This window comes from Drosophila persimilis, unplaced genomic scaffold (assembly GCF_003286085.1).
Source record: "Drosophila persimilis strain 14011-0111.01,24,50 unplaced genomic scaffold, DperRS2 tig00001268-arrow-arrow-pilon, whole genome shotgun sequence".
NCBI lineage: Eukaryota > Metazoa > Arthropoda > Insecta > Diptera > Drosophilidae > Drosophila > Drosophila persimilis.
Window position 1 is genome coordinate 250,191 of NW_020825447.1, and position 20,447 is coordinate 270,637.

The 20,447-nt window shown below is 38.6% G+C and overlaps 2 protein-coding genes across 2 annotated transcripts; both read left to right on the top strand.

Moving 5' to 3' along the window:
• Positions 1 to 6,002: 6,002 nt before the first annotated feature.
• LOC113566919 (glycerol-3-phosphate phosphatase-like) lies at positions 6,003 to 7,196 on the top strand. Its single transcript, XM_026994131.1, has 2 exons — positions 6,003 to 6,772; positions 6,837 to 7,196. The coding sequence occupies exons 1-2, from the start codon at positions 6,003 to 6,005 to the stop codon at positions 7,027 to 7,029; spliced, it is 963 nt and encodes a 320-aa protein (XP_026849932.1). The 3' UTR covers positions 7,030 to 7,196.
• Positions 7,197 to 7,391: 195 nt separating this feature from the next.
• Positions 7,392 to 8,514, top strand: LOC6604452 (glycerol-3-phosphate phosphatase). The gene is made up of 2 exons (XM_026994130.1): positions 7,392 to 8,178; positions 8,233 to 8,514. The coding sequence occupies exons 1-2, from the start codon at positions 7,433 to 7,435 to the stop codon at positions 8,411 to 8,413; spliced, it is 927 nt and encodes a 308-aa protein (XP_026849931.1). The 5' UTR covers positions 7,392 to 7,432; the 3' UTR covers positions 8,414 to 8,514.
• Positions 8,515 to 20,447: the final 11,933 nt, after the last annotated feature.

Below are 20,447 nucleotides of genomic sequence, written 5' to 3' on the forward strand. Positions count from 1 at the left end.
ACCTACTTTTCCTGACTTATGATTTTAATTGTAAAAAGATTGACGACGACATATGGTACCTAAATTTTAAGAGCATTGACATTACCAAACTTAATGACGAATTCAATACATATGACTGGAATATAATATTTAACATGGATGATGTTAATTCTCAAGTAGAACAACTACGAGCTCACATGACATGTCTTTATGAAAAATTCGTACCGCTGCGTAAATTAAAGATTGCACAAAATAACCATAAGGTACAAACTTGCCAATTCAGGAAAACAATTTTTAGCAAATGCTATTCGGTTATGGAATGAGTTACCTTTCAATATTAAAAATATGAGTAGAGCAACGCAATTTAGGGATAAATTAGAAAAAACACTTGATAACCCATAAAAAAAAAAAAAATAAATAAATAAAAATAAATAATACAAATAATAATAATATAATAATAATAATAATAAAAAATAAAAAATAATAAAAAAAAAGAAATAAATAAAAAAATAAAAATAATAAAAAAAATTAGAATTAGTATTAGTCATAATAATAAAAATATTAGTCATACCAAAAATGTTAGAATAAGAAAATCATTCTGCTTAAAGCATACAACTACATATGTGAACTCCATGTGACTAGCGCATTAACATAAAGTAGGAATACTGTCGCGTTAGGAATAAATTAAAAAAAAAAAAAGGCCGCGATATGGCTATGCGGGGCCACGCCATTGCAGCTTTCCCTCTCAAGCGCTGCTGCTGCGTTTGTGCGCGCCAAGGTCGGAGGTGTGTGGATATACAGCGTCTACCTCGCCCCAAGCCTGACGCTCTCCGAGTTCGCAGGTGCTACCCGCATAACGGTTCGTCTCATTGCTGTTGTTAGCGGTGCAGATGAAACACCGCGGATCGCTTTGACAGGTTGCCGCCTTGTGCCCGTTCACGCCGCATCTGAGGCAGCATCCGGTGCGATCCACCGCGCTCTTGCACCTGATTGCTAGATGCCCAAACTCCAGACACCTGTAGCATCGTCGTTGAGCTGTCCGCTCCCGGATCCTACAGCTTGTCCATCCGACTTTAAGTTTCCCCACCATGAGCAGGGCTCTTGCCTGCACGGGCGGCAGGCACACAACTGCCAGTTGCGTACCAGCAAACGATGGCCTCAGGCTTTTAATGGCGCTGGTGTCCACGCTGGGGGCGTCTATCGATGCAGCTATCGCTGCTGCGATGTCCTCCTTCTCGACCAGGTTGTCGAAATCCCTGACCTCCACGCAGAGTTCTTCTGACACCGCCCTGATGCCCTTGATGCCCCTGATGCCTTGAGCTTAGCTGTGTTGCTTTTGCTCGCGCCGTTGAGCTCCAGCAGCAGCTCGCCCTTTGCCGTCCTCCGGATTCTGTTAACATTATCCCCTACCTCCTGAAGCTTGCCATCCTGGCGCCTGGTGACCGTACGGAGGATGTCGCTATAACTAAGCTCGCCCTGGAGTTGAATGATTATCGCGTCTGGCCTTGGCTCGCGCTCACGGGGTCCCTTTTTTTCCTTACCCTAGGGCCCACCTGCTGCCACTTGAGCTGTTTCTTAGCGGCTGGGGTGGCACCATGGTCCACTGAACCCGAGGGGGTTAGTTCATCCTGGGAGCAGCCTCTTTGAGCCGCTGTGCGGCGGCTTCGCAGCTGTTTGGGTACCAGTAGTGGCGGTCTCAATCGTCCTGGTGTGCAGATTAACGAAATTGTTGACCACCAGGGCCTGAAGGGCTATCACTGTCAGGGCTAAATCTTTCATCACGTTGTCCACATGCCGCTGGTCGTTCATCCTCTTGACCAGCTCATTGGCCCGAGTACCGAGGTTTTTTAGCAGCTCTAATGGGTCAGAGTGCGGTCGCTCCTTCTCTTTGCCATCCGGGCCGGGCTTGAACATGCTCGAGCCCTGAGCTTTCTCAGGTGCTGACGGTGGTGGGGATCTGGTAAGGGCATTGCGCCTACCAAAGACTGCGTCCTCAGTCATCTTTTCTATCTGTGTGTTTGTGTGGAGGAGTATGATGATGTGTGTGATTGTGATGAGTATCTGCATAGATGATGAGATGAATGCGTGGCAACCAAAATCAAAAACTGTAAAAATAATCGGTATTAAGTAATACACTACTCATTTGTTCAAGTTCGACTTAGCCCAGGAATTCCCTTTTTGTTTATACCGGATTTAATTGGCTGTTGCAAATTTTTGCCGTATCAAAAGAACGTAGTTAAACAGAAAGCGGATAAAAAAAACAGGGTTTCGCATATCGGGTCTAATCTCGAAAGAAAGATAGAAAATATAACTAAATCCGGACGGGGTCGATGCTTCCCGGCTGGAGACCGAGTTCCTACTCGAGGTCTGAAGGTGTCACACGATTGTACCGGGCGCAGGTAACTTCAGCTGCTTCCGATGCCAAGGGTCAATGACCGCGGTCCATCTGCGGCGTGAGGTTAGGTACACCCGCACACTTGATGGCTCGTGGGGCGACTGGTGTATTTGAAGAGTCACTCAGATCATCCCCATTGGTCGAACGGGTCCAGGCGACGCTTGCAGAGCCCACCGATCGGGTTTACTGGAGGAGCAAGTCCATGCCCTCGGCTACCGCCTCATCCGAATGTCAAACGGTGGGGGTGTAACCGGTGGTACGGGCACGTGGCCAATAGAGGTCTCCGGGAATAACCAATCCGTAACTTCTAGACCAGCGTTTCAATACGTAGATACTAGTGGTGCTAATCCTACGCGGAAAGAACAGAAAATTTTTCAACGGGTCGCTGTAGCTGGGTGGATAATTACCTCAACAGAATTGCACCACAGTTTCGAAAAATTTTAGTAAACTGTGGGCGCTCGTTTTCCCAAATGGTCGAACGGCTGCCCCAGCCTTGGCAATATATAACTGGCGCGTCCACTCCAATTAAATGATCACTTTGAGCCGCACTTGGCACTTGCACTAGGCTTTGACTTTGGCTTGACCTTGGTTTATAGAACTGGGTCAGCTCTACAAGACTTATTTTTCCACTGCCGGTCACTCTGACGGTCACGAGGAGAAAAAGAAAGAGGCTGGGGCGACTAAGTACAGCAACCCATGTTTTTTCCACACTTTCTATGGTCTTCTTCTGTTATACAGAATCCAGACACAGCAATACTTAATAAAATATAGTGCACGGCAGAAAAATTGCATATCAAAGCGTTGCCGCTTGGTCGCAAAACAGCTGTTGATAAGCTTTATCAAAGCTCAAAAGATCTTCAACTCGAATTTTTTTTACGGCCTAGTTTTAGGCTGTAATTTTGGGAGTTAGCCGTGGATAATTAAAATACAAGAAGGCACGACAAGCGTCGAATATTACATTCCTTCTAGACCTACCCGTACTTTTAGGCCTATCTGTCTACCCATATGTAGGTCTAGTTATGCTGATCATGAACCTTTTAGGGTTTTATGCCATAATTATAACTCCCTCTGTCAAACCCTATCCGCTGAACTGTCTCTAAAACTAATTGCATGCAATATTTATAATCACTTAAATTTAGCTAACTTTTAACTTATCTTTTTCCGCCTTTAGTAACTAAGTACCATTATTAACAGATAATTTGTTAATTTAATAAATAAATAAATAAAATGCAGGGCCATGGCGGCCTGGCAGACAGTTTCCTATCCTCGCCATTGTGGCAGCCTCTCTCGAGACTCTCCTATTCCGTGTACATCTGGCATATGTTCACTCTGGAAGTAAACAGCAGAATTCTACGGACCAATACATATTTTTCGAACTACAACTTTGTAAGTGTTGTTTTGGATAGTTGACAGAAACTAGTGGATTATAACAAATGTATAATATTTTATGCTTTGCAGATGCTTAATTTCTGGTCTGTCATTGGGATCACTATTTTGATGTCGTATGTACTTTATGTTATCATTGAGGCTAATTTTGGCGGACTCGATAGTCTTCTACGAACCCAGCAGCCACGAGCTCCAAGCGAACAAAATCAGTCGTCAGTAGATGTCCAGCAGGATCAGTTGAATGACGGAAGGAATCTGGATGAACCTGAAGAGCCTAAGGAAGAAGCCACAACGACTGTTTCAGAATAGTTTAATGTAAGATGCTAATAGTCGTGTTTTGTCTTTCCCATATTTAGAGCCAGTATGGTTTTCTTGTATTCAATGACTTTTCGCCAGATGTTTAACAGTTGTTTAAGAGATGTTTAAGTTTGCTATTAAGTTAAGACTTTGAAGCCACTTGAGATATTAGCTCTTACAAATAACTATTCGACAAGTGCTTTACTCACAAATTCAACTAATAAAAAATTGTACTCTTCCAAGTAATCTCTTCCATTGTCTATACTTATTGTATTCTTCGTTCTTGTACTATAATTATCATGTCAGAAAAAGATCGGCAAATAAAACCGAAAAGAAATTGGTGGATTATTTATGTACATAGAATTAGAATATACGTAATTATACGTAAGCGCCAGAGTTTGTATCGCAGTCGATGACTGCAGTAGGGATTTTCTCCGTTTTTTTTATACCCGATACTCAAAATGAGTATTGGGGTATATTAGATTTGTGGTAAAAGTGGATGTGTGTAACGTCCAGACGGAATCGTTTCCGACCCTATAAAGTATATATATTCTTGATCAGCATCAATAGCCGAGTCGATTGAGGCCTGTCTGTCTGTCCGTCCGTCCGTCTGTCCGTTTGTCCGTGTCCTTCAGCGCCTAGTGCTCAAAGACTATAAGAGCTAGAGCAACGATGTTTTGGATCCAGACTTCTGTGATATGTCACTGCTACAAAAATATTTCAAAACTTTGCCCCGCCCACTTCCGCCCCCACAAAGGGCGAAAATCTGTGGCATCCACAATTTTAAGGATACGAGAAAACCAAAAACGCAGAATCGTAGAGAATGACGATATCTTTTAGACTGCGGAATCTGAATTGGATCGTATTATTATTATAGCCAGCATCAAGAAAACAATTTCATTTTTTCTCGCCCTGTCTCTCTCTAACACACACGTAGCATAGGCAGAGTGGATTGCGGCGACCGGCCACTGATTGGCATATAAATCAAGTGGATTTCAGCCTTCGTCTCGAGGTATTAATTAGGGAAAAAACAACAGCCCCAGGGCCCCCACTGAACTCCGAGGGAGGCCCAAGAAATTAACTTTTTCTTGTAAACTTAATAAAAAAGTTTCCGTTTCTCGGTGCTCGGTTCTTGGTTCGTTTTCTGCTTTTTTCTGGGTTCCGAAAAAAGTTTGGTCAAACTTTGTGCTTAAAATTCCATTTGGATACTATTGCCTCTCGATACCTAGTCGAGTGGAATTTGCTCGTTTGTTGTTCCGCTCCGCTCTTGTATTGTTTGCAGAGAGAATGGAGTATGCATTCCATGTGGATTTGCCACTTGCCTCTGCTTCTGCTTCTGCTTCTGCTTCTACTTCCGCCCCAAGCCATCCATCAGTGGGCCCCATCTAGTGTTGGGTAAACTGCGAAAACTGGGAAAAATGTAAAGCGCTCTCCACTTGAGGAAATTGAGTTATGCTGCAAATCCACACACACTCAAACCTTACGTAAAGAGACAGAAGGTGCTTAGATATATTTCACAGGCGACAAAACTTTCAAGGAGGATTTCCTTTTGGGCTGCAATTAATTGGCGAGGCCCTGAGATACCGACTATGGAAATTGTAGTAAAATTAATCTGAAAATATTCGACACACTCGTAAATATATTCTTACAAATTTAATAGATTTTTAATAGATTTAAATCTAAGTAATTTTTTTTTTTATTTTTTTTTTTTATTACAAATCAGCTTTACTTAAACTATGATCTAATATTAGTGATATTTACATTGGCTTACTACATATTTTAAGAGTTTAGTGATTAGGTTTATATACAAATTTTAATGATGTGTTATTCAGCAAATTTTTGTATTTTTTATGTTCGATGGGACGTTTGAGTCTGCGTGGGTCTAAGTAAATACTTTATTGACATGTGAGTGTTTCCTTTTCCCCTGAGCGAGAAAATCATGAGAATGAATTTCGTTTTGTCGCGGCGAGTGCTGCGGATGGGCGGCTGCCAGGTGCTGGAACCAAACATATATAATGTCCGCCAACTGCTGAAGACCTTCGACACGATCGTCTACGCCGCGGATGGGGTGCTGTGGCGCCACGATCAGGCACTCACGGGAGCTGCCGATACGTTCAATGCCCTGCGGGCGATGGGCAAGAATTCGTTCATCTGCACCAACAACTCGGAGGCCTCGTGCCGGGCCCTGAGCAAGAAGGCACACAGCATGGGCTTCCTGATAGCCGAGAACGAGATCCTCTCCTCGGCGCAGGCTCTGGCCCGCTATATGCGAGAGCGGAAGTTCAATCGCAAGGTCTACATCGTGGGTGGCCAGGGCATCAAGGACGAGCTGCGGCAGGTCGGGATCGAGAGTCTGCCGCTGGACTTGGCCTCCACGCAGGAGAACTCCATGGTGGACCAGGTGCAAAAAATGTACTTAGATGCGAATGTGGGCGCCGTGGCCGTCGGCATGGACTTGGGCCTCAATGTGCTGAAGCTGACCAAGGCCAGCATATACCTCCGGGACCCAAGGACCCTCTTTTTGGCCACCAATCGCGATCGCGCCTTTCCAGTGGCTGCCGACCGTCAAGTGCCCGGGGCGGGAGTCGTGGTGGCTGCCATACAGGCGGCGAAGCGGGCCCCGTTCACCTGCGGCAAGCCCAGTCACTATGTCTGCTCCCATCTGATACGTCAGGGTGTCATCGAGCCGGAACGCACCCTGCTGGTGGGCGACACGTGAGTTTCTCACTCCTATATGGTATTTTCGCTTACTTTCATGCCTTTCCCCCCTCCCGCCCAGCATGTACACGGATATGCAGTTCGGCTACAACTGCGGTTTTCACACTCTACTGGTGGGCACTGGCGTCAGCAGTCTCCAGGATGTCCGCCATGCCCTGGCCTCTAAGCAGGCCATTGCGTACCAGCAGATACCAGACCTGTATCTGCACAGGCTCTCGGACTTGCTGCCATTCATACCCTCCCGAAACTATTAAGGCCCCTACACCTGACACCTTACCCCTTACACCTTACCCCTTAGACTACATTCATTACTTTAGACAGACAGATAGACACCACGCTCTTACGGCAGTACTTTTGATACCCCTCGCTGTGGGGGGAATGTATAATTGTTTGATAATTAAATTTATGTGGCACTGGCGCGCCCTTTAGGGGGGATCCCGAGAAGGGTCCTGAGAGCGGTTAATACGATGTGTACCTATTATTTCTCGGTGCTGGGCTTGCTCTGTTCAAACAGTGCTTTTTGATTGGATCTGAGATCTTGGTTTCTGAGAAAACTCACAATCTAGTACTGGCTGTGTGGAATGTCAATTGTGGTTTGACTGTTTTATTGTTGTTTCAAAATATCACCTACGAGCAGTTGTAGTCCCGTGCTGAGCCATGTTCAAGCGTACCTGCACGGATCTGACCAAAATACCCAAGGAGAAGGTGCGCCAGTGGCTGACCACAATCGAATCGGTGATATTCGATGCCGACGGTGTTCTGTGGCACCTGAACCGGCCGATCAATGGGGCAGTGGAGACCTTTAATATGATCAAGAGCTCGGGCAGGCAGGTGCTGGTGGCGACCAACCATTCGGGTCTGCTCACCAAGGATCTGGCCGCGAAGGCGCACCAGTTCGGCTACGAGATCCAGGAAGAGCAGATACTGAGCTCGGCGCTGTCCGTGGCCAGGTTCCTCAGCGCGAAGGGGTTCAAAAAGAAGGCGTACATCGTCGGGGAGTCGGCCATTGTCGATGAGCTGGCCAAGGAGAACATCTGCAGCTTCTCTGTGGGCAAGGAGAAGCTGCTCAAGCCCATGGAACAGTTTGCCAAGGATATGTACCTGGATCACGAGGTGGGCGCCGTGATAATCGGCAAGGATGAGAGCTTCAATGTGCCGAAGATAATCAGGGCCAGTTCGTACCTCCAGGAGCCGAAGGTCCTCTTCCTGGGCACCTGTCTGGACACCGCCTATCCGGTGGGCAAAAACCGGATGATTGTGGGCGCCGGTGCCATGGTGGCCGCCGTGAAGGCCATCACTGGCCGAATGCCGCTGATTTTGGGCAAGCCGAATCCCCTGATGGTGGAGCAGCTGCTGCAATGCGGCGTCCTCAAGCGGGAGTCCACGCTGATGGTTGGCGACACGTAAGTGGTCCGTCCTCCTGCCCCACCTGCTCTTACCTCACCCGCCTATTCCAGTCTCTACACGGACATTCTGTTCGCCAGCAACTGCGGCTTCCAATCGCTTTTCGTGGGCACCGGCGTCAGCACCTTGAAAGAGGTGCGCCAGATTTGCAATGACGAAGGACGCAGCAAAGTGGACATGATCCCAGACACCTATCTGCCCTCTCTGGGACACTTGCGGGAGTTCCTCTGCTAGATCTGTCGATCATGAACACAACACATGAATGCATGCCCATCCATCTGGTACACCTTCTAAATGTAATGCTTTAATAAATTCTAGATTAATATGAGTCCGAACATTTTGCCGACTAATTGAAAGCCCGAAAGAAGCCGACGATGCTCGTACCACAGCCTCGATGATGTGTTTTTTGCCATCAATACTGATTGACTTAACTGTTATTTTTGACACATGCTTATACACAGATACACAGCCACACAAGCCTCTTGCCACTATTTCAAAATAAAATACAAAATATACAAATTAAAATTGTGCATTCAAGGACCGTCCAGGAAGGGATGCCCTGTCTCTACACAGCATAGGTGAGCGTTTTGGTGGGCCTTCCTTTTGGGCCTCTCCCCTATCTTAAGGTCCTACTCGTTTCCCAAGGAGTATGTGAATGAAACAAAATCGAAGCAACGGAATTCTGGACCTCAAAATGTCCAAATACGGAAAACAGAGTCTCCTCCGTCTCTCCCTGGCGGCCCTGCTTCTGTTTGTGCTGTGGCTGCAGATATGTGCCGCCGCCAGATCGCGTCCCCCCAGACCGACTCCGAGGCCGAATTGGAGCAAGGGGTACAAGGGAGACGGCACCACCCACGAGCAGTTGGGTCTGGTTCACTTTTCTGAAGCTAAACTTTCCAAGTTCAATCTGTCGAATGTGTTGAACTATACGAAGCATGAAAACTACACAAGAAAGTTTACTGATCTTTTCAAATGGTCGCGAGGCATTTACGACAAGTTCTTTCCAGTTAATGTGACTGTACCAAGGGGTAAGCGGGCCAAGGGGCCAAGATGTGGTTTTAGGCAAATGCCCAATTCTTTGTTGCAGGCTACCTTAGGTTTGTGTCAAAATTTTGCCCCACCCCCTTCCGCCCCCACAAAGGACGAAAATCTGTTGCACCCACAATATTGCACATTCGAGAAAACTAAAAACGCAGAATCATAGATAACCACCATATCTATCAGATTGCTGAATCTCGATCAGATCAGATAATTTGTATAGACAAAAGGAACAAATCAATTTGCACTGGCTACGCAGCACCCGACGTCACGCTCAGACTGATTTTCTGTCTCTCTCGCACGCACTCTTTGTCGTGTCGTTAAAAATTAGCGGCGTCTGCCGGAGGAGAGCAGTAGTTATTATATAGGCACTTTGCTATGGGACAGTGTTAGGTACACAAAGGAGGAATATAAATTATAGAGAAAGTAGAAAGGTTCAAGGGCATCGAAACCGTTTTTCAGGAAACACTTAAAAAATACCTCTAAACTATCACATTAGATTCATTGCAAAGGGATGACCTACCTGTTTGAGGGTTGTTTGAATCGCAACACGGGACCAATCGTAAAAACAGGTTCATTGACAGTAAGTGGGAGGAGAGAGAATATAAATGAGCGAAGGATCGATTTGAGAGGATTTTACATGGTTGAGAAACAGGATTAAGATCGAAGTTAGTTCACATTATCGCCGATAGGTGGCGCCACCAAGTAGTAAGGATAAGGGACGGTCGCTTTTTACACTGAATTACCAAATTCGCAACATGTTGCAGCAACATTTGCTTAAGCATGTGCAGCTTGGCAACATGTTGAATGTAAGTGTGCATCATATTGCTATGTTATTACGTGATCATGTTAAATAAATACTTATAAGATATTTTATTAACATTGAATTGGGAACCAATTTCTGCTATGTTATTAACTGGTCAAGTTAAATAAATACTTATAGGATATTTTATAAACATTGAATTGGGAAAACAAATGTGTGAAGTTTCTGAAATTTACATCCTATAGAAAACATAGGTTGGAAACCTGGGTATCTAGATGTCCGTATAGAGGGTTGAATGGTAAGAGAACACAAATTAATGGAGATATATATAGGAGCACGCAAAGAATAAAATTATAATAGGAAGACATCAAAATTAATTAATGCTACTTAGAGTAAATATACGTCTGTCCCGTATCCTTACTACTTGGTGGCGCCACCTATCGGCGATAATGTGAACTAACTTCGATCTTAATCCTGTTTCTCAACCATGTAAAATCCTCTCAAATCGATCCTTCGCTCATTTATATTCTCTCTCCTCCCACTTACTGTCAATGAACCTGTTTTTACGATTGGTCCCGTGTTGCGATTCAAACAACCCTCAAACAGGTAGGTCATCCCTTTGCAATGAATCTAATGTGATAGTTTAGAGGTATTTTTTAAGTGTTTCCTGAAAAACGGTTTCGATGCCCTTGAACCTTTCTACTTTCTCTATAATTTATATTCCTCCTTTGTGTACCTAACACTGTCCCATAGCAAAGTGCCTATATAATAACTACTCACAGCTAACAGCTAGGACATAAACTAGTAATCTTTCAACAACGATGGATGACCTTGAAATCATTTTTATCGATTCCCAACCGGAATCAACCATAAATCTGGACTCTCAGCCGAGCTCCGTAGACCTGTCCTTGATTTTTGGGATTAAGACTCAAACCTATCTCGAGAGCAACTTGACCTGGTTAAGTGACATTAAATGGGATGATGACGACGATGACCCAAGGAATGCAACGTCTAATAATGATAATCCAGCATACATTTTCCCGGATGATGACAACATTTTCGATTTAGTAGATAATCAGGATGATGATAAAAGATCTCAACTCCAGGAACTACTTCGGGACGAAGATGATGATGACTTAATTGCTGCGGTAAAATTAGCTGAGGCGAAATTTTAATAATACGAATACATATTTATATAATAAGAATATTTTATGTATTTTTCTAAAAATAATATATACATATGTACATATATAATAAATATAACACATTTAACCACTATTTATTTTAAATGTTTCTGTTTTACTTTTGATTGGTTGAATTTCACTTCCTCTTATTACAAGAGAATCATAGGATTCGTTTGAAACAGGTTTCTTCCACGTGAGGATTACACAAAAAGAATAAGTGGATTTCAGGTAGAATAGAGGTTGTAACCTTTCCCTCATATTATTAGATTGACCCAGTAGGAATCGTTTGAAACAGGTTTGTGAACAGGTACTGTTGTTTTGGATATAAAAGATTAAGAAGGTGTTTGGGAGGGGCCTAAAAAGATACCATTTAAAAAGGAAACCCTTAGTCCTGTTTCAATAGTGAAAGTGGTTAGTTCGATACAAAAAAAAATAAATAAATAAATAAAACTTAAAATGGCATCAAAAGTTCAGTGCAACATGTGTGATAAGTCCGTTGACTTTTCAGAGTTTCAATCTCATTATGAGAGATGCTCTGATTTGCGTAATAATGTAGTGTGTGACCTTTGCTCTAAGTCCATCGACTTAATAGAGTTTGATAGTCATTATGAAGCATGCTTGGGACCTAGGAATGCTTTTGAGATTCTTATGAGCAAAGGATCTAATTCAAGTGATCTTCAAGGTCCTTCAACGTCAGGAGCTTCAAAACGGCCTCGATTGGATACTCCGATGGACCTAAGGATTATTGACTGTTCAATTTGCGGTGAAAGTTACCCTTCGTCTAGGGAAAGACGCCATATGATGTCGGACAAACATAAGAATGCAAGAGCAGCTCAACTAGAGGAAAATGAAAACGTTATTTTAATTTCAACGGAGTCGCGATTTCCTTTAAAATCATATCGTGTTCACTCAAATAAAAGTGAACAGATTGATTTAAAAGAGTTTTTTTATGATTGCAAAAATGATATTATCAATTTATTGCGTCACTGCATGAGTGAGTACAGATCCATAAAATACAATTTAAAAGTATATGGATTATACGTTAAAAACACTGATGATGAAAGCTTAACAGAAACAATGAAGCATTTCATTACTCCATACAAACCAATATATGAAAACGAGCTGATTGATGATCATCTAAATGATACAATAGAAAATTTGATAACTCTCAGCAGTGAATTCCAGGAGAAGGATTCAGGTTGGGCAATAAAGTGTTTTAAATATTTTGAACTTACCATGATAAAACTAGAGCATATCGCTGCAAACAGGTTTATCCAAGCTCCCAAAAAAATTAAGTCACGAAATGCACTCATAAATGTAAAAATGACGATGATTTTTGTTTCAAGTGGTGTGTTTTAGCATCATTAGCCTATGGAACACACCTTAAAACTATATATCAAACAGCAGCATTAAAAAAAATTTCCCGAGATAAGTTAACAATACCATCATCCTATCGATGCGGAAACATACGGCAAGACATCATTTATTATGAAGGAGTAAGATTAAATTTTTCCGGAATTGAGTTTCCAATAACAAGCAAAGGAATCAAGCGATTCGAATCAGCAAATGAGGATTTTAGCATCAATGTTTATGAAGTCGATGAGAATGGAAAAAACGTTGTGGGACCCACAGTGAGGACTAAGAAAATTCGGACTCACCACATAAACTTGCTTGGAATTAATAGTGATAATATGCAAATGATGCATTATGCATATATAACGTGCATGAGAAAATTATGTTATTCACAACATAGTAAATCCCATAATACGGCATATTTTTGCGAGAACTGCTTGCAATTTTATAGTACAACAAATACTATACATGACACTAAAGAGTGTGGAAAAGTTGCTGCTTTGTATCCTGAACCTAATACCAAAACTGTATTCAAAAGTTTTTCTAAAAAACTATCTCCACCAGTAGTAATTTATGCTGACATCGAAGCAGTTTTGGAAAATTACGATATAAATCTTAATGATCCATCAAAATCATCAACTACTATGGCACAGAGGCATACAGCATGTGCAGCATCATTTTATATTGTACATAAATACAATGAACATCTAAATGAGATGTGGACATACGAAGGTAAATATTTTAACATTCCAGCAAAGGCAATAAACTCATAAACATTATGATTTCGTTATTTCAGGACCGGATTGTATCCAAAAATTTTGTCAAGCACTTAGGATGAAAACCGATGGACTTTATGAGAAGTACTGGAAGTCCTATAAAAAACCAATCTATCAGTTTAACATTTGGGATGAGGATTACCAGGAACACGGTGAATGCTATGCCTGCGAGAAACAAATTTCTGATGATGATCGAGAAAAATTCTTTGATCAGTTTACAGGACAATATGTAGGTCCTATTCATAAGCTGTGTAAACAGACATTTAGATTAAGCGATCCCTTTTTCCCGGTAGTTTTTCATAACTTATCTCGTTATGATATACATTTATTTGTTACGTCAATAAAAGATGAACTAAGACCCATTCCTTGCAATAAAGAGTTATATATTGCGTTAACTCAAATTTGTAAGCTCGATGAATCTTATCTTCATCAATATAAAATTAGATATATAGATTCAAATAGATTTTTAAATTCAAGCTTAGAAAAACTCGCTAGTTATATGAACATAGCGAATTTTAAAATTTTGAGAAGTAAATATCAAGGTGAAAAATTTGATATGCTACGACGAAAGGGAGTATTTCCCTATGATTATTTGGATAGTTTTGAAAAATTTGATGAATCCCTGCTTCCTTCGCGAGATAATTTTTATAATTCACTGAATGATGAGGAATGTAGTGTTGAAGACTACAACTTTGCCCAGAAGGTTTGGAACGCATTTAATTGCAAATCTATTAGAGATTATTTAAAATTATATTTGGAAAGCGATGTTTTAATTCTTGCTGATGTATTTGAGAATTTTAGGAGTCTTTGTTCCCGAGTGTACAGGTTAGACCCCATTAATTATGTTACTGCTCCTTCAGTTTCATGGGATGCAATGTTAAAATACACAAGAGTAGAATTAGAACTTGTTAGTGATCCTGACATTTATAATTTTTTAAAAACTGCTGTTCGTGGAGGATTGACCCAATGCACTCAACGGATTGCAACAGCAAATAACAAATATTTAAATAATAAATTTAAGCCTACCGAACCCATAAATTTCCTTTCATATATTGACGCCAACAACTTATATGGATGGGCTATGAGTCAACCCCTTCCATTTTCTAATTTTAAATTTCTAAGTAACGATGAAATTTCATCTTTCAACGTTCTTAGCATATCGGCATCTAGTGATGTTGGATATATTTTAGAAGTAGATTTGCGATATCCTGATGATATTCATAATAAGCATAATAGTTTACCTTTTTGCCCCGAAAATAAGATTCCACCAGGAGGAAAGCAGACAAAACTAATAGCTGACTTAAGTGATAAAAAGAACTATATAATTCATTTGAAGCAGCTACAGTTATGTATAGAGCAAGGTATGATTTTAGAAAAAATATCTAGAGTTTTATCATTTAATCAGTCCTGTTGGCTGAAACCATATATTGACCTCAATACATCTCTTAGAAAATTAGCTAGCAATGACTTTGAGATAAACTTTTACAAATTAATGGTTAATGCCGTTTACGGTAAAACAATGGAGAATGTAGAAAAACGTCGTGAGGTTGCATTAGTTAAGCATTATGAGTCAAGACAAAACTCAGCAGGGTTTAGACAACGCATAGCAAGACATAATTTCCACAGTGTTGAAATCTTTGGAGATAATTTGGCTGCCATTGAATCAACTAAGTCCCGAATTTTTTATGATAAGCCCATATACATTGGAGTTAGTGTACTAGAACTTTCAAAATGGTTAATGTATGACTATTTCTATAATTTTCATTCTGTAAAATGTCCATCATCAAAAATACTCTATATGGATACAGATTCATTTATTATATCATCAGAAGAAGATTTTTATGATTTAATTAAATTCAATCCTAATCGCTTTGATACATCCAATTACCTAGCCTCAAACAGATTCGGTATCAATCTCGCTAATAACAAAGAGCTTGGATTAATGAAAGACGAAAATGCAGGAAAAATAATGACGTCGTTTGCAGGATTAAAAGCGAAAGCATACTCATATTTAATTGCTAAAGATGATAACACTGACTATAACGTAAAAAAGGTTAAAGGCGTAAAAAAGTCAGTAGTTAAACGATTAACTCATACTCATTATATTGAATGCATTAAACATAAAAAAACTTATTATGGACAACAGAGAGTTATTAGAAGTAGAGGTCATAAAATTTATACTGAAATTGTAAATAAGATAAGTCTAAATTATAAGGATGACAAAAGATTTATATTACCTGATAATATTTCAACATTAGCTCATAATCACTATGAAATTAAAAATATTTTAGGTGCTAGTAATAATACACAAAATATGGTATAAGTAAATTTAACATTATATTATTATTATTTTTAATTTGTGTATAATTAAAACTATATTTCAATGTAAAAAATACACAAAAATAAATTAAATCTGATAAATATTTTGCGTGCTTAATTATTTTAATATACTCTTTTTATCTATCCATGAATTGTGTGTTTCATCGAAACCTAACCATTTAACAAAAACTTGTTCTTTTTTCCTTCTAAGTATTTTTTCCACTAAGAAAGCATTTTCATCTTTAACTTTTTGGAGTTCTTGATCATAAAATGAGCCTTTGATCATTTCCCCCTTATAGTCCTCCAGCTCATATGTTACAGGATTAGTAGACTTTACTTTTAAAATTTTAAAAACTTCGGCTGTCCAGTTTGGATCATAGCCCTTTGTAAAAATACCTTTATATTTACTTATTCTAACAGGATCACCAATGGAAAACTTGTGTTTAGGAAATACCTTACAAATATTATAAGCTGTTTTCAAAATAAACTCTTCATTTTGTTTGTTTACATCTATAGGCCTCATTTTTATAGTACGGTGATATGAATTATTATAATCTTTTAGTAAGTCATGCAAGATATAAATCCACGTATGATTACCCTGCATACTAAAGATTTTCCACATACGATTTTTTAATGTTCTATTAAAACGTTCACAAATAGATGCTTTAAGGTGTGTATATGTATGGTAATGGTTAATGTTATTCTTTTTCATTAACTCTCCGAAGGCTACATTAAAAAACTCCTTTCCTTGATCAGATTGAATATTTTTAGGTTTATGTTTAGATATTTTTAATATTTTCTTCAATGCTGATAAAACATCTAAAGCTGTTTTAGACTTAACGGGAACTGCATATGCAAACTTCGAGAACGTGTCAATTACTGTCAGCAAGTACCTATATCCTTTGTTTTCCTTATAAAAGGGTATCATTTCAACTAAATCGATTTGCCACGTGTCATTAATTCCCTTTTGTACGAATTTACGACGAATAAAATTTCTTCTAGCAGGCTTATGTATTTCATTAACAACTTGTTGCTTACTCATTTTTAATATAATTTTTTATTTTCTATTGTTATGTTGGGATGATTGCTTATTTAAAAGTGTTTGCTTATACTCAAGAACATCGCGTTTTATTTGATTACACATTTTTTTGGAAATTTCAAAGCATAAACGGGTTAAATCTATTTGCACATTTCTATCATAAGTACCGTCTAAATCAGCTAGTTGAACATCAAATTTTTGTAAGGCTGCACACTTAGGAATAATATTATTATAGTAGAGGTATATAATTTGTTGCTTAAGTATCGTATTCCAACATAAAAATGTGGTAAAAAAAATGCCTAATCTTAAAAACGATCTCCAGGACTCACTATCAAATTCAATTTTATTTCCAAACTGATTTATTATAAACACATACTGCTTATCTGATTTTCGAAATCTAAAATTACACTTAATTGTGGGTAATAATGGATGGTCTATAATTGTATCAGGCATCAAAAAATCATACTGATCAAGTTTCAATTGGATATACTCTTTGTATGTAACCAATTGCATCCATTCATCTTTATCTAAACCGACGAAATTGTTTTTGCTTTGCTGCATCCATATCATTGGAGTGAATTTTCTTGTAGTTGAAAAACCGCATTTAAGTTTTAAATTATGTACTACATAATATTCGAGACCGAAAATGACTTCGTGATCCTGCTTCTTTCTAGTGGACCTAATTCTTTTTGATTGAAGCGTGTCCATTTGGGTTGAATGCTTTTGTAAAACTAAGAACTCTTACTAAATTGGGCTGTATATAAAGGAGATAGGCATCAACAACTCATTCAGTTTCTTACAAAATCTCAAACCAACATGAACACAATCGACAGGAATTCAAGCGTTATAGTTGATTTTCAATATGTCTTTGGAAATAATAAACAACTTTTTATTAAGGAATTGGCGTTTATGCAAACCGGAACAGTAACACCAAACTTCTTTCATTTCAAACCACCATATCATCTGAATGAATTGGATAATGAAATGATTAAACAACAAAATATTAATCGTCAAACCATAAATGGATTGGAATGGTCAGATGGTGAAATATCATATTTAAGTTTAGGTGAAATACTTTCACCACTAAATAGATTTAGCACCGTTATTGTACGTGGTGAAATTAAAAAAAAGTTTTTATCTAAGTATTTAACAAATAATATTATTGATATCGATATTGGAAAAAGTCTCACATTTTATCCAAATTTTTTTACAAACTGTAGAATCCACAAAAAAATTCCTCTTAGATGTGCTCTAAATAATTTATTTAAGCTATTTGTTATCTTGGAAAATTCTAACTACGCTATCTACTGTAATGGTGACTCATATGTTTAGATTTTCAGTTTATATTCAGCACTTGTAGTAACTAGTTGTTTAAAATGGATTCATTTAAGCGTTTGTTTGAAAAGGATCCTCACAAAAGCGGATACACACAAGTTGTTTATTGTAATTATTGCGGCTCTGATACTCACTTAGAAAAAAACTGCCCCAAAAAGCGCGATCAGGAGACGCGTAATTAGAATATCTTAGATGTTAGAAAACATTTATAAAATATTAATAAATAAAACATAGCCCAAAAATGTTTAAGCAATTTATACATCCTTTTACAATGCTTATTTGCGGTCCTTCAGGATCTGGTAAGACAACGTTTTTAGAAAATTTAATAAACAAAAGAAATGATTTGCTGAGCATTTCAATTAATCGAATAATTTGGTGTTATGGAGAGGAGCATGCTAAGCCAAATTTTAATACCATCGAATACTATAAAGGAGTTCCCGAAACAATTGAAAATGAAAATCATGAGCCTATTCTTTTAATACTAGATGACTTAATGATGGGTGCATTTAATAAAAATGTCTGTGAGCTATTTACAAAAGGATCACACCACAGGAATTTATCCGTAATAGTGGTTACACAAAATATATTTCATAAATCATCACATACTCGAGATATTTCACTAAACACAAAATACATCGTTGCGTTCAAAAATCCTAGGGATAAGCTACAATTTCAATGCTTAGCAAGACAAATTTATCCTGAAAATTCTCAGGAGCTCTTCAGAATATATAAGGAGGTGACAGATGAACCACATGGTTATTTACTTATTGATCTTACTCAGGGAATAAATGATCTCCTTAGATTTCGTACACATATTTTTAATTCTGAGTATACAGTTTGCTTTTCAGATGAAAATGGTTTACAAAAAGAATCTAAATCGACTGAAAGCGAACAAACATTTATTGTATGTGCTCAAAAGGGCAAATAATAAACTTCGAAATGCAATTATAAGTAATTGTGACATTGAGTTAGTAAAAGCATTAGTGGAGATAGTGTTGAATACTCTGCGAGGAAATCATAAGATATCAAAAAAGCAACTATATGCTCTAAAAAAGTATAAAAATGCATTACGTCTTATTTCATGTCCAAAACGGTCAATAAATTCTAAGAGAAAAGTTCTCATCCAAAAAGGAGGATTTTTACCTGTTTTAATAAGTTCATTGCTTTCGGGGATTTTTGGAAAAATATTGAACAATGCTTAAAAATAAGCATCAATTAACCAAAGTTATTTTAATGCATCCGAATGCATATCAAAAATTGGTAAATAATGCCCAGAAAAACGATTTAATAAATATAACGTTTTTGCCTATTTTAAATGATAAAAAAACTAGCGACTTTAATAAATGGATTAAAATACGTCAAGAATTGTGTTACTATCAAAATAAAAAAAGAAATAAGACAATGGATATACGAACTACGCAGAACAAACGACTTTCATCACCTCAAAGCATTGGAATACAAACACAAGACGAGTCAGTTTGGTTAGATGTAAAACCTAACACTTCCATTCTTAACAATAAAAATAATGAGTCCTCAAAAAAGGAACTCTCTATCACAAATGAGTTCTCTGATTTACCTAACGACATCGATGATGAAGATTTTCTGACCGAAAAATCTTTCAACTCAAAACCTAATAAGCGTAAAGTTGAGGATACCTCATTTTTAGACACTCAAGCATCAAAAAAATCAGCATTGACTAAAGTGAAGCTTACTGATAAACAGCGAAAGCTAAGAGTAAAACTTAAGAGGTATAAAAGTGAATCAAATCCATTTCAAGACTTGAAATACGTAAGTGGACGAGAAAAGTTGATGAGGGCTGTTAGAAACAGTAAGGCCGTGCAAATTGGAAAGAACAAAATTAATTGGTTATCCTATAATTAATAAACTGCAAAGAACGTAGAACTAAAAATGGTAAATGTAACAGAGTTTTTCGTGACATTACTTAGTAATGATTCGTTAAATGTATATCATGATAACGTTAAGTGTGCATTTACAAACATTGTAAATATTCCTGAAAACATGAACGATGACTGGGAAGTAGGAATTACAGACTTATATCTAAATAAATGTATAAAAAGCAGGCCTGAGAATACCTCAATCGCATCTGAAGAAACAACAGAATTCGTTATTAGCTTAGTAAATGGAGAAACATTTCGATATGAAAATGAGTCAATAGAGTCTGAACAGTTTCAAAATGGTTTGATTTTTGTTTACACTGACATTATCAAACCAAGATGTGTTGGAAATAAAAGACCTCGATGTCTTCGAGTATTACATTATAATGGAAAAGAGCAACTTATACAATTCAACAATATTGAATATTATCCCATTGAAATATGGTCTCCAAAAGAAATTTCGATCTTAATTACCGATTCCAAAGGGTATAAAGTACCATTTGAATCTTCAGCAATTCCAATTTTTGTTACCCTTCACTTTAAAAAACGAAAAGAAATGCTATAAA